A 14,079-nucleotide genomic window follows, 5' to 3' on the forward strand; every position below is an offset into this window, starting at 1 on the left:
AAGTTCATATTAACATTAAGGCAAGCTTTCAGAGAATGTATGTTTCTTGATATGGAACATTTCCTTGCTATATATAAAATAGATAACCAACAATGACCTACCGTATAGCACAGGGAACTATACTCAATGTCTTGTAATAATCTATAAGGGAAAAGAATCTGAAAAAGGATATATATATATATATATGTGTGTGTATATATATATATACATATATATATATGTATAACTGAATCACTGTGCTGTACACCTGAAACTAACACAACATTGTAAATCAACTATACTTCAATTAAAAAAGAGAAGAGTATTACTAAAATTATTATTAAGAGAATATGAGAAAAATACAAACTGATATGTAAACTATAAAATATGTAAAATATCTATAGGTAGACAGAATAAAAGTGGTGTGTAAAAACAATAGTTATATTGGGTTGACTAAGATGAACTTTTTTTTCCTTCTCACAGTATTCTTAGATGTTTTGTCATGATAATAAATATAATTGAGGGGGAAGAAAAGAAATGAAAACAAAAGCTTTCACACGAACTATACTTTTTCCAGATTTGCTGAATAATGTGTACTTGTACTCTTTACCTTTTAAAATGTGATTTGTTTTTTAAGTCTAACATTTACAGACTCATGGGAGATCATCAAAATTGTTTTTCTTGCCACTAAAATTTGCACTGGGGGTGGTATTTTTCCATAGAAATTTATACAGAAGAACTCAATGTTGTTCCTTTCTTCTTTCCAATTCTTGTTTTTCTTAGGGATTGCCATAGGCGTTTTGGTTCGAGAATACAGCAAGCTCTCTAACCTGGAGAAATTCTACTTTTCCTTTCCTGGAGAAATTCTAATGAGAATGCTGAAACTCATCGTTTTACCATTAATTATATCCAGCATGATTACAGGTACCTTGAGAAAACTTACATTCTCCATGATTATTTAAGGAGCCATCCCATCACCTGAGTTGTTCTTTTCTTATTATAGAAAAAGTCAAAATGCATTTGATGCATCACACACACACACAAACACACACACACAAAACACCTCTCACTTGGAAAGTGTATATTTGCTTGAGTGAAATATTTCATTATTCACAAAGTGGCATTGCTTTGTGGCATTGCTCTGCCTGTAGCACTGTCCACTGCAGCTCAGATCTTCATTTGACAAGCCGTATAATGTCTTACGAGGAAGGAAAAAAAAAAAGGCATATTTGGTCAATGAGATGTCAGCCAGTGTCCTCAGGGAAAATGTGGTTGTCAGTCTTGATCATGTTTTCAGTAGTTTACTCGTTTGTTTCTCAGCTGCATCCATCCTGCCCCCTACCCTGTCAGCGGCAGCCTGCAGAGTCCTCTGTCCCCTCTTCTCACTCACATCCACTCCTCCACAGAACTCAGAACTTGCTACATACTTGCCTTGGAAATTTGCCCAGGGGACCAGCAGTCACATGCTGTGGGAAAGGTTTAATGATGGCTTGGCACCATATTTTAAAAACCTGGTTTTCTTAAATCTGAACTTGTGATGCAGTTGAATTTGGAAATGATTTTTTCCTTATAGATCATTATATTGCAGGGTCTCTTTAAAGAACAAGCGCCTTTATGTAGATAGAGATTAATTTGGCTTACAAAAATGTCATTTGTCTGGGTGTGGTAAGCTTCTCTGTGCATTCCATAGTTTCTTGTCCTTATCTTCATTCTGGCAGTAGGTAAAATGTGGCAATCACTAGTGTTGCCAGCTTGAAAATCATGGTTTTATACAACCAGGCAATTAGGGTTCTTGACATGGCCTCTTCTAGAATATTTTTCTCTACTGCCACTAAAGAGACCTAGGACTGATCTATGTAGAGTACTGGACATTGGCTGGGGGAAGGGAGGGTGGGTGTCAGGATCTTCTGCATTCAGCAATGCATTGCTTGGGCTGTGGATTTGGCCATTGACCTTTTGAAGTGCCAAACTCCAATCAGACTAGAGTCCCTTGGGTGTTGGTGTTCTTGGCCTATTACAAACCTAAAGAGAATATAATTATGTTTTGAAATGACTGGCTTATTTTAGGCCCTGCAGCCAGAGGGCCAAATCGCAGACCAGTCATTTGTACCATATAATGTTTGTTTATTTGTAGAAGTGATTGTAAGCGTTTAAAATTTGGAAGACTTCATGTAAGCATCCAGATTTCTGGCTTCCTCTGAAAAAAAAATAAGATCAGGAAACATTGGAGCCATGTTCCCACACACCAACAGTGGTTTGGAGCTGAGAAACAGCTACTCTGTTTACTTGGAGCAAATGCATTTGAGGATGCCACAGTCCCCACCACTCCCTATTGCCTAATACCTCATCTACTTCACTCATTTACATTACCTGCCTTCCCCTGTAGACATTGCCATTACAACCCCTTAGAATTTCCTCCATATTGAAGAGTCTTAATCTCTTCTTAGGCTCCTTTGAGAACATGATGAAAGCTTTGGACTCTCTCCCAAGAAAAGTGTTCACAGTTGTACATATATACTGTGTTTTACATGCAATTGCACGAAGTTCATAAACTACTTAGTGATTGATACTTACGTCTATGGAGGAAGGTATGGAAAGTTGATCCAGATTAGACAGAAAATCCAAAACTCATGCCATAAACCAGGTTTTAGAAGAAAAGGTAACAATACATGTATGCATATACTAGTTGTAGGATGTTTGAAAATATATATTGCTCTTGGTATTCAATAACTAGTGAGATTTTTGCAGTCTGGCTGTTTTGGGTGCTAGCACAGCCTTGCAAATAATCTAGGAAAATAATTTGCAACCCTCAGCATTCCATTTCACATAGCCTAGCTGCTTTTTGAAGGTGTAGCACAGGTCTGGAAATTTCTACAATTTTCCTTCACCAAATCCCCAGCAGTTAAACAGGAGTTAGAAAGCAGAACAACTACCCATTCTTTTGACATAAAGTGATAAAATGATCAGAGATTCAAGGGACATGAACAAAGCAGAATGGAAATGATGATGCTATATTTGTGTTTTAAATTGTCAGATTAAAAGGAAAAAATAATAACAATATGAAGGCAAGGTTATGGGAAAATGGGCTCATTCATTCACTTTCAGTTACTGTATAATTGGAACAAACTTTCTGGGGGCAGTTTGGAGCATGTTCTGATCTTTCCACATAGTATTTCTACTTTGATGAATTTATCGCAAAGAAATAACCAGAGATATGTTCAAAGATTTAGGTACAAGGATGTTCATGGTAACATTTTTTTAATAAATGGTGATAAATTATAAGCAGTCTAAATGTATGTTATACCTGTAAGTTAGGATTCTATGCAACTATTAAACACTTTGTTTTGGAAACATATTTAATGAAGGTGGAAATGTTCCTAATACAATATAAAGTAGAAGGATAAAACAAATTAAACAACAAGATATTGTGTACAATCTAAATTTTATTAAAATGTATATACATTTTAAGAGTTGGGATCAAAACCAAATGGCTAACAATGATTAGATCCTGATACTAAGAAAAAGTGGTTCACTGAGCTTTCTTTACATTTTCAAGGCAAATACATGTTATTTTTGTTTTGTATTTTCATTCTTCCTTCCCTTCCTCTCTCCCTCCCGCCCTCCCTCCCTTCCTTCTTTCCTTCCTTCCTTCCAGAAGAAGAAAGTAGGATGGATTCTGCTCTGTGCTCCTCCAGCCTTCCCTCTGGTAGTTTCCCTCCCCCTCTCCTCCCCAGCTCTGCTCCCTGTTCCTGCAGCTCAGCACCACCTTTACCTGGTGTGTGGTCCTTCCCCCAAACCCTGCAGTGGTCCTCAGCCTCCCCACCCAGCACAGAACCAGGAGAGTAAAGCAGAAGGTGGCTATGGAAAATACACAGGAAGAACAGTTTTCAAGTTTTGAAAGCCTTTACAAATCCAGCAGGTCAAGAGCTTATTTTATACATTTATTAGGACAAAGGAGAATACATGTTGGAAGTGGGGGAGAGTGGAGTGAGTGCCCTAAGGATCCATAAGTTAGTGGTAGAGACACAGCAAAACTGAGACCTAAGACTAAAGATCTGTGCTTATGCATAATCTTGCATAACAAGTAGGATAAAAACCTCTGCCATCAAAGCCTCTTCTGACGTAAAACTACTTACTTTATAGCTATTTTAACAGGAAGAATCTCTCTTCATGCGATGATGAGGATCAGATGTCACATTAATCAGGGAAATTTGAATATACACTGGTTATGAGATGGTATCAAGAAATTGTTGATAATTTTGTTAGCGGTGATAATGGCATTTAGTTATGTAAGAAAATGTTCTTTTATCAAAAGTGTGTGGAATTATGTAGGGATGAAATGACATAATGTCTGGAATTTGCTTTAAAACAGAAAAAAGAAGGACTTCTCTGGTGGCACAGTGGTTAAGAATCCACCTGCCAATGCAGGGGACATGGGTTTGAGCCCTGGTCCAGGAAGATCCCACATGACACGGAGCAACTAAGCCCATGCACCACAACTACTGAGCCTGTGCTCTAGAGCCCGCGAACCACAACTACTGAGCCTACGTGCCACAACTACTGAAGCCCACGCACCTAGAGCCTGTGCTCTGCAACAAGAGAAACCACCGCAATGAGAAGCCTGCACACTGCAAAGAAGAGTAGCCCCCGCTCACCACAACTAGAGAAAGCCCGCGCACAGCAACGAAGACCCAGTGCAGTGCAGCCAAAAATAAAAAATAAAATAAAATAAAATTAATTAGTTTAAAAAAAAAAGAGAGAGAAGGCACAATAGACATAATCTCAAAGCATTTTCAGAGGCGGATAGTGTAGGCATTAACAGAATCCTACCCTTAATTTACATCCTGAGGGACACACTCATGCCATGTGCAGAATATCAGTGCTTAGGCCCTGTTAACGTTAGGGTCTGTAAGCTGTATTTATATCACACCACCAGGGAAATAGCAGGGGAAATGGCTTATGGCCATGCCTGAGAATTGTGGCTCTGGAAAATCCTGGCCCATTCTTATCAGCCAGTGAGTTTAAATTCAGGTCACATTTTCTTTAATATACAAATTATAATGACTGGAGCCTCCAGCACAGGAATGGAACAGCTCCTTGGCTCCTGCTCCAAGAAATTCCCTGAGCATCTTTCCAGAATGCTGTCCTACTCCCCTGATGCAGAAGCTGGAATGACAACCATTTGATCTCACCTCCAGGGGCAAAGGTTTTCCATTACTGGTTTAACCAAGGCTTTGATATAAACAGTATTTATTAAGCAACAGCCAGTATTTATTAAGGCTTAGATATAAATAGTATTTATTAGAATATATGTGTGAGTAGGTTTCCTTTCAAGCAGGGATCTGGAAGCTTTTGTTGTAAAGGGCCAGATAGTGAATATTTTAGGCTTTTGGGCCATACAGTCCCTGCCCAACTATCCAACTGGTTATCACAGAAGGGCAGCAATCAGTAATATGTAAATGATTGGGCCTGGCTGCGTTGCCAATAAAATGTTTATTTACAAAATAATAGGAGACCAGCTGGCAGCTGACCTCTGGCGAGATAAATTTAAGACTAGATTCTAACTCTCAGGATACAGTCTAATTGAGATGGAATCTGAGTGACAAACCAACACACCAAGCAAATACTACTCATAAGAAGTGAAGAGACACAAGAATGAAAGATGGAGCAGATAAAGTGAAGTCTCAAGGTATTTGGAGACCACTATTTTTATTTTTGTTTAATATTTTTTAAAATTTATTTTATTTTTGTCTGCGTTGGGTCTTTGTTGCTGCGCACGGGCTTTCTCTAGTTGCAGCGAGCAGGGGCTACTCTTTGTTGCGGTGCGCAGGCTTCTCATTGCAGTGGCTTCTCTTGTTGCGGAGCATGGGCTCTAGGTGCGCGGGCTCAGTGGTTGTGGCTCGCGGGCTCTAGAGTGCAGGCTCAGTAATTGTGGCGCACAGGCTTAGCTGCTCTGTAGCATGTGGGATCTTCCCAGACTAGGTCTTGAACCCGTGTCCCCTGCATTGGCAGGCGGATTCTTAACCACTGCAACACCAGGGAAGCCTGAGACCCCTATTTTTAAATTCAGACTTTGCAGGTGATGACATACTGGGATCTAGGCTGGGGAGGGCATTTTTTTTAAGGATACGTATTCATTTACTCATAATCGGCTGTGTACTGGGAAGCTGTCCCACACCCTCCAGTGGAAAGAATCATGCCACGTGCCTCCCTGAAACAGGTTCAGTTTAATTCAGAAAACACTGGTTAACCACGTGAAAACAAACTAACCCTGCGAGAGGCTGAAGTTCCTACCATCCACCTGGTCATGGATCCCAGGTCTTCTGCTAGCCACCCAAGTCCATGAGTCCCCTTGTTGGCCAGAAGGTGTAAGAGTTGAAGACTCACATATCACTTGGCTGTACAGCTTGCTATTAGGTAACTAAGAGCATCCAATGTCAACTTCATCTATGGGGGAAAGTATGCATGCTTTTCTTGAAACATTGGTGGCTTTTTTATATAGTTTAGTCTCTATGAAAATTGCCACTTCAAGATGGATTATAAATTTAAAACTTACTGCTGGAGCTTAAAATCACACAGGCTGAGAATGAACATCTTACCTCATGTGCACCATCTGGAACCACTGGACTCTGCCTGCATTTCAAGAAGTGCCTCCTCTCTCTTTTCCCAGACTTGTTTGGGAACCAAGAAAATAAGATGGCCTAAACAGCTTTGCACACATGAATTAAACATTTCCCTAAGACCAACAAGAAATTTTTGTTGTGTTAAAACACAGTTACTGAAGCCAGAGGACTTATTATATTAACTGGGTTTCTACAATGTGTTTTCTCCAAAGAAGGAAGGGGTACATTATATACGTAAGGAATGGAGTTCCCATAATGAATGTGCCACTGGCCACAGTAATAAAGAGAAAAGCAGCAAGAGATAAATATTCCCTGCTTCAGTCTCTGACATAGTGAAACCCAGAGAATCCACCCTGAATGAGCTTTCCTTTTGCCTAAACCAGTGCTGCTAGACTGGTTCACAGCTCTGTTCAACTGAGTTAACCTGGTTTTGTTTCTTAAAAAAAAAAAAAAAAAAAAAAAAAAGAGTGAGCCTCATATGCTTTAGTCACTTTTCCACAATTGCCTCTCTTTGTCAACCTAATGTAAAAGCAAGTAGGTTTTGCCATTTCTTTGGGACTTCATTCTTTATGAGGGCTTCCATGTCCTGTACAATTTGTATTAAATAAATGTGTATACTTTTCTCCTGTTAAAAAAAAGAAAAAATGAGTGAGAAATCATGCGAGGATTCTAAGGAACCTCCTTTGTGGAATACATGGATCTGGGAAACTACATTCATTCATTCATTAATTTCATCTTCAATGTCCCAGGCTCTATGCTGGGCATACAAGATATAAAGAGAAGTCCTGTCCCTCAAGAAAGGGAAACTACATTGCAATGCTGTGTGATAAGTGCTTTGTGGGAATGAGGACAGGGGAGGGGACATTGGGTGGAGTTTTGAAGAAGAGATAGGAATCAGATGAAGTGAGGCAGGCATTCCAGGCAGAAGAAAATAGCAGAAGGCATGGCATCTTGGGAGGACAGTGAGACTTTGACTGGGATGCTGCAAACCTGGGGAGGAGGTGTGGGAATGGAAGGGTGAGGGCATGGCTTCCTGTGATTTGTGTGCCTTCCTGGGGGGTCGACGTGAGCCTGTAGGCGTGGGGAAGCAAGTTAGAGCAGTGACTCCCACCTGTGCCATTATCTCCAAAGGAACACCCTGAACAAGCTTCAGGTGAGGAAGTATTGTTTGAAAGAAAATTCAGTGACACTCCAAGATGGTAAGGCAGACTTTATTCCAGACCATCATGGTAGGTAGAGGTACCACTGCAATGGGATTTTGGAGTGGAGGAAAGAGAGTGGGTTCAACTCCAAATGAATACAACATGAGCCACTGGGAGTTGATAGCCAAGAAACTGAGTAGTGAGATCAGTGGATGGAAAGTTACTGTGAGGAAACGTCGGAGGTAAGCGGGATTCTGGCTAAACTGACCTCTAACAGGATTCTTGCTGAAGACAGGCCAGGTTAATCAGATATCACCTGGGGGGTGGTGGAGAATGAGGAACCTGATTAGATATGGAGAGTGATCAGATATTGAGGTTTGGGGGTTCTGGTTAAACTGATTTAGCAGGGTTCTTGCTAAAACTAGATTTTACAGTGAAGTCCACAGTTAGGCCTAGGAGAAGGTTCAGGAGCCTGACTAAAGTGTGGTCAAGCAAAGAATCTTTGTCAGTATCAATCACAGAGGAACAAGAGAGTCTACTGGTTAAGAGCCAGACTGCCTGGGTTTGCATCCTGGCTCTGCCATTTACTAGCTGTGAAACCTTGAACAAGTTACTTAACGCGTCCTCAACTGTAAAATAGGGATAATGATAATACTGTGTCATAGTGCCCTGAAAGAGCTATATAATTTTTTAACTTACTCTTTTTTGTCTGATACTATCAGAGGTTTCTAGACAGTCCCAACATTGGCATCAGAAGCTACAGGGCCAATATTAGAATCAAGCCCACACAGGTGAGTTCACACAATGCGTTCATTCTGGAAATGAAAATAATAGGAAAAGGCTTGCTCTGCCAGCAGTGTTAAATTCCTCAGCATACAAGCAGCCTCTACCCAGATGCCTGAGCTACCAGCTTTGTAAGGTAAGGAGAAGCAAAGAGAGAGCTCGGTAATAATTAGCTTGCGGTAGAAAGCCAAAAAAGTCTCACTGAGCTGTTAGCTATCCTGATGTCAAAGCACAGACTTTGAAGAGAGCGGCTGAGCTCCTTAGATCCTCTGAGGTGTGTTTAATGCTTATTGAACAAGAAGCCTCCTATAAAAGCTCATTGAATCTTCTGAAAAATTGGCCCAACTACAAATACCACTGTCCTCTATGGTATTAAAAAAAAAAAAAAGTTAAAACAGCACCTGGATTGCTGAAGAACCAGGAGACCAGCCCATTGCTCCTTGACAGATGTTTTGAACATGAAATGTGGACCTGCTGACAAAGGCTGCAAGTGAGAGCCTTTAGTTCATTTGCTGGGGACCATTTTATTTTTTTAACTTCACAGAATAGTCTGGGAGGTGATAGAACCTATTTCAAGGCAGTTCTTTGTATTAATGTCTCTAAGGAAAATAGATGTCAGGTGAAGCGTGCACAGAAATATATTTTGCATGCTCCCCTCTGCCTTTTCTCTTTCCCGCTTTTAACATCCCAGGAGTATTAATCCAGGCCGCCCTGAATCAACAAAGTGAGAGCATAGCCAGCCTTGTTTTCTCTGGGGAATGAACTTATTTCTTTATCCTCATAGCAACGCAATGAAAGTAAGTAGGACCTTACCTCTCTATCTTTAGAGATGAGGAAACAGGAGATTGAAGAGAGATTCAGCCAATTTTCCAAGATTACACAGATCATAAGGGCAGCACCTAGGACTGACGCAGAGTCTCGAGCTCCGTTCTGGAACCTTCTGCTGCCTGGGGACCAGAGCCTGGGAAGAGGTGCCTGGGGGCAGGCAGCCATACATAGATTTTCTATTTTACCTTAAGTGCCACGAGAGGCTTATACCTGCATGTGAAATGGCCTGATTTATGTTTAAAAAGATCTCTTTAGTGGCCGTGTGATGAAGGAATACAGAAGGATTATGGTAGGAGTGAGGGAACGAACGAGTTAACATTTGTGTAGTGCCTTCCATGTGCTCAGTGACACACTTCATATTGATCATTTCATTCAATAATAACGGAGGCTATTGACTGAGTAAAATTTAAGTTCTAGGCGTGCTATAGGTACTGTTTCTGACCCTCACAACAGCTGTACAAGATGGGGTTGTTCACTTTGCTCCTCACAATTACACTTTACGAGGTAGAGGCATTTAAAACCTCCATTTTAGGGACTTCCCTGGTGGTGCAGTGGTTAAGAATCCGCCTGTCAATGCAGGGGACACGGGTTCGAGCCCTGGTCCGGGAAGATCCCACATGCCGTGGAGCAACTAAGCCCGTGCGCCACAACTACTGAGCCTGCGCTCTAGAGCCCACGAGCCACAACTACTGAGCCTGAGTGCCACAACTACTGAAGCCCACGTGCCTAGAGCTCGTGCTCTGCAACAAGAGAAGCCACCACAAGGAGCCTGCGCACTGCAACGAAGAGTAGCCCCCGCTCGCCTCAACTAGAGAAAGCCCGTGTGCAGCAACGAGGACCCAACACAACCAAAAATAAATAAATAAATTTATTTAAAAACAAAAAACCCTCCGTTTTATAGATGGAGCCTTGGGAGAAGGCTGGGATTTGATCCCAGGGGGTCCCACCGAAGCCCATACTTGTTTCTCCATGTGCCGGTGGTCCGTCTGCTGGTGATGGAGAGACAGGAGTCCTCTGGATAAGAGGATGCCCCAGTGCAACGAGTTTCTTGAATGATGTGTCCATTCACAATTGTGAAGCACCATCAGAAGCCAGACCCAAAAAACTTCCAGTAACAGTTAATTCTGACACCTTAATGGCAAGGTGGGGAGAGATCATCACGAAATTTTGTTCTCAGGTGGGTGGTAGCTAAATCAGAGAGCTCTCAGAGGAGTCTTTTGCCCTCGGTTGTTTATTTTTAAAACATACTATTGTTTAGCCCACGGCAACTTCTTCCTTTGCAGCGTTTTCATAAAAAAATTCTAGTAGATTGTTACTGCTTTGGTCAGGAGCCAGCACCCCAGCTCATCGAAGCCTCCTCCGGAGGTGAAAAAACAAGTGTGGTTTCTTAAAGAGCTAGCAGGTGCCCCTAAATTCCAAGGACTACCTCTGTTTCTAGGCCACAGCTCAGCCTCAAAACTATCCCTGTTTTTAAAGGACAATCCTGGACTCACTGGTAACTGGACTTGTTAAAAGAAATTCAGTGATAACTTGTTAAAGGTGGTAAGGCAGACTTTACCTAGGACCGTAAAGACAAGTGTAGGGACCACTACAATGAGATTTTGCAGTGGAGGAGAGAGATTGGGCTCAACTCTGAATAGCGCATGGACAAATGGGAATTTATAGCCAAGGAGCAACGGGGGTGGGGGGCACTGGATGGACAGTTATTAAGAGAAAACATCAGGGGTAAGGGGGGTTCTGGCTAAACTGACCCAATAAGATTGATGTTGAAGACAGGCCAGAGTAATCAGACATCATCTGGGAGATGGTAGAGGATTAAGAGACCTGATCAGATATCTAGGATAATCAGATATCAAGGGTAGGGGGTTCTGGCTAAACTGACTTAGCAGGGTTCTTGCTAAAACTGTATTTTGCAAGGAAGTACACAGATGGGCCTAAAAAGGTTCAGAAGCCTGACTAAAGTGTGGCCAAGCAAAGAATCTTTGTCAGAATCCGGCACATCTTGATGCTGCCTGCTGCGAGTTGCTTCTGGTCACCTCAGCCTGGTGACACCTCTGGCTCCTCTGAAAGCCCATGGTACCAGTTCTCTGCACCAGTGCTTTACAGAGCATCCAGTTTTTAAAGTGGGCGGGAAAGATCCAGTTTTTAAAATTTCCAATCTGCATGGATCAATAATCTTTGTAAACTATAATAGAAATGAATTACTAGGAAGAAGATATAAAAAACAAAGACACACAAAACACTTGCCCGATTTTTTATTACATTCAGCAGACATAAAATTCTGTTCAATTGCTATAAACACGTTCAAACACTTAACCTTTGATTTCTGTGCAGATCCTGTCGCACTTGCTTTGCAGTGTATTAGTGCACAGTCCCTCTCATTTATTTGTCAGTTGCTAAGGGGCAGGTGTTAGCTTCCAGAATAATTGAGTTTTGGGAGTGGACTGTAAGGAGAGGCGGTCCTCTAGACTTCACCAGGGATGAGGCGTGGCCTGAAAGCCAGGAATCTAGGAGGCTCTTTAGAGTAAAACCCCAGGATAAAGCATGGTGATGTTTCACCTGTTTGGGACTAAGGTGGGCCCGCTGTCTGACCTCCCCTGCAGTAAGTGAAGGGGCCCATATTCTTTTTTTCTTTTTTTTAATTTTGAAAGAGTTTTAAATTTTTTAAATTATTTTTAATTGTGGTAAAGTACACATAACATAAAATTTACCTTTTTTTTTTTTTTTTGGCCATGCCCTGTGGCATATGGCGTCTTAGTTCCTCGACCAGGGATCGAACCTGCGCCCCCTGCTTTGGAAGCCTGGAGTCTTAACCACTGGACCACTAGCTAACTCCTAAAATTTACCATCTTAACCATTTTTTAGTGTACAATTCAGTGGCATTAAGTACATTCCCATTGTTGCATAACCATCACCACCACTCATCTCCAGAACTCTTTTCATCTTGCAAACTGAAACTCTGTACTCCTCATAAATAGCTCCCCATTCTCCTTTGTCAAGGGGGCCATATTCTCAACCACTATGTCATACTAGCTCCATGCATGTGCTACAAAATCTAGTCCAGCGCTGCCCGGTAGACCTTCCTGTGATGATGGAATTGTTCTCTATTTGTGCTGTCCATTGCAGTAGCCACCAGCTACATGTGACAAGTGAGCACTTGAAAAGCGCTGTCTTCAGAGTCCAAGGTCTGGATTAAGTTACCATTTGCAGGACAACATCCATTGAGCTAGACCACACATTCTCAACAGGAGCAATATGGCCTCGAGGCAGCAAAAGCTGGTTCTTGGGGTGGAGGGGGGACTTACTCTTCTCATGCGAAGAGCACTTATATACATTTAGCACATGGACAGATGAACAGTTTGTGCTATTAAAATTTCATGGGATGGCAATGAGGAAGAAATATCTAAAAGACTGGGGGAGGGGAGAGTGGGGTGGAGCACCCAATAATGAAAAAAAAAAAGAGAAACACTAAGATGCTAAATATGTTCTCACATGGAGGTCTGTTATGGGTGAAAAGTATTTTTGTTGGCCGCTCTGGGAACCATACCAAACTGCCCTGTATGAGTGGTTTTTAAGATTACCTGCCAAGTTCCTAATCTCTGACACAGGAGTGGATCTTTGAAATGGGCTCACTTTGTAAGGAGAGGAATACCAATAAGAAGTGCAGTGTTTTCTGTCACATGGAAAGCATCGAGTACAAAATTCATAAAGCATCTTATTTAATACACGGAGGATCCAGAAAAGAATAAGCCTCCAGCCTTAGAGCACTATGGTCAGCATGGTGATGGAAAAGCACACCAAGAGATGTGGCTGATCTGGTTTATCGTCATCCTCTCCCCCGCCCCTGTGCTATCAAGGTACAGGTTGCACTGAATTTTTTTTTTTAAATAAATTTATTTATTTAATTTATTTATTTTTGGCTGCGTTGGGTCTTCGTTGCTGCGTGCGGGCTTTCTCTAGTTGCAGCGAGCGGGGGCTACTCTTTGTTGTGGTGCGCGGGCTTCTCATTGCAATGGCTTCTCTTGTTGCGGAGCACGGGCTCTAGGCGTGCAGGCTTCAGTAGTTGTGGCACACGGGCTCAGTAGTTGTGGCTTGCAGGCTGTAGAGCGCAGGCTCAGTAGTTATGGCGCACAGGCTTAGTTGCTCCGCAGCACATGGGGGTCTTTCCGGACCAGGGCTCGAGCCTGTGTCCCCTGCATTGGCAGGCGGATTCTTAACCACTGTGCCACCAGGGAAGCCCTGCACTGAATTTTGTAATATATTTAAGCTTGAGTTTATTCATTCAACATTGTTGAGCACCCACTAAATGCTGGACACTCTGGTAAGGTCTAGAGATTATGCTGATGTCCAGTATGGTAGCCATTAGCCACATGTGGCTATTTATATTGAGATTAAAATTAAGCAGAATTTAAAATCAGTTCCTCAGTCACACTAGCCACATTGCAAGTGCTCACTAGCCATGTGTAGCTGGGGCTACTGCAATGGACAGCACAAACCAAGAACATTTCTGTCATCACAGGAAGTTCTACGGGCAGTGCTGGTCTAGAATTTTGTAGCACGTGGATAGACCCAGTACGACATAATGGTTAAGATCTGGCCCTTGGGGTCAAACCTGGGTTGGGATCCAGCTCCACCACTCACCAGCTGTAGGACCTTGGCATGTCACTTAGCCTTTCTGAGCCACAGTCTTCTCTGTAAAATGGGAGTAATAAGGCCTACCTCAT

General features: G+C 42.0%; 1 protein-coding gene across 1 annotated transcript in view; it reads left to right on the plus strand.

Moving 5' to 3' along the window:
- The window catches only part of SLC1A1 (solute carrier family 1 member 1), a 73,019-nt gene that overhangs the window by 35,348 nt on the left and 23,592 nt on the right, over positions 1-14,079 (plus strand). Inside the window, exon 2 of the mRNA XM_061200390.1 lies at positions 763-903. Coding sequence (XP_061056373.1) covers positions 763-903 — 141 coding nt within the window. The remainder of the gene's footprint in view (positions 1-762; positions 904-14,079) is intronic.

This window comes from Eubalaena glacialis, chromosome 9 (genome assembly GCF_028564815.1).
Source record: "Eubalaena glacialis isolate mEubGla1 chromosome 9, mEubGla1.1.hap2.+ XY, whole genome shotgun sequence".
Lineage (NCBI taxonomy): Eukaryota > Metazoa > Chordata > Mammalia > Artiodactyla > Balaenidae > Eubalaena > Eubalaena glacialis.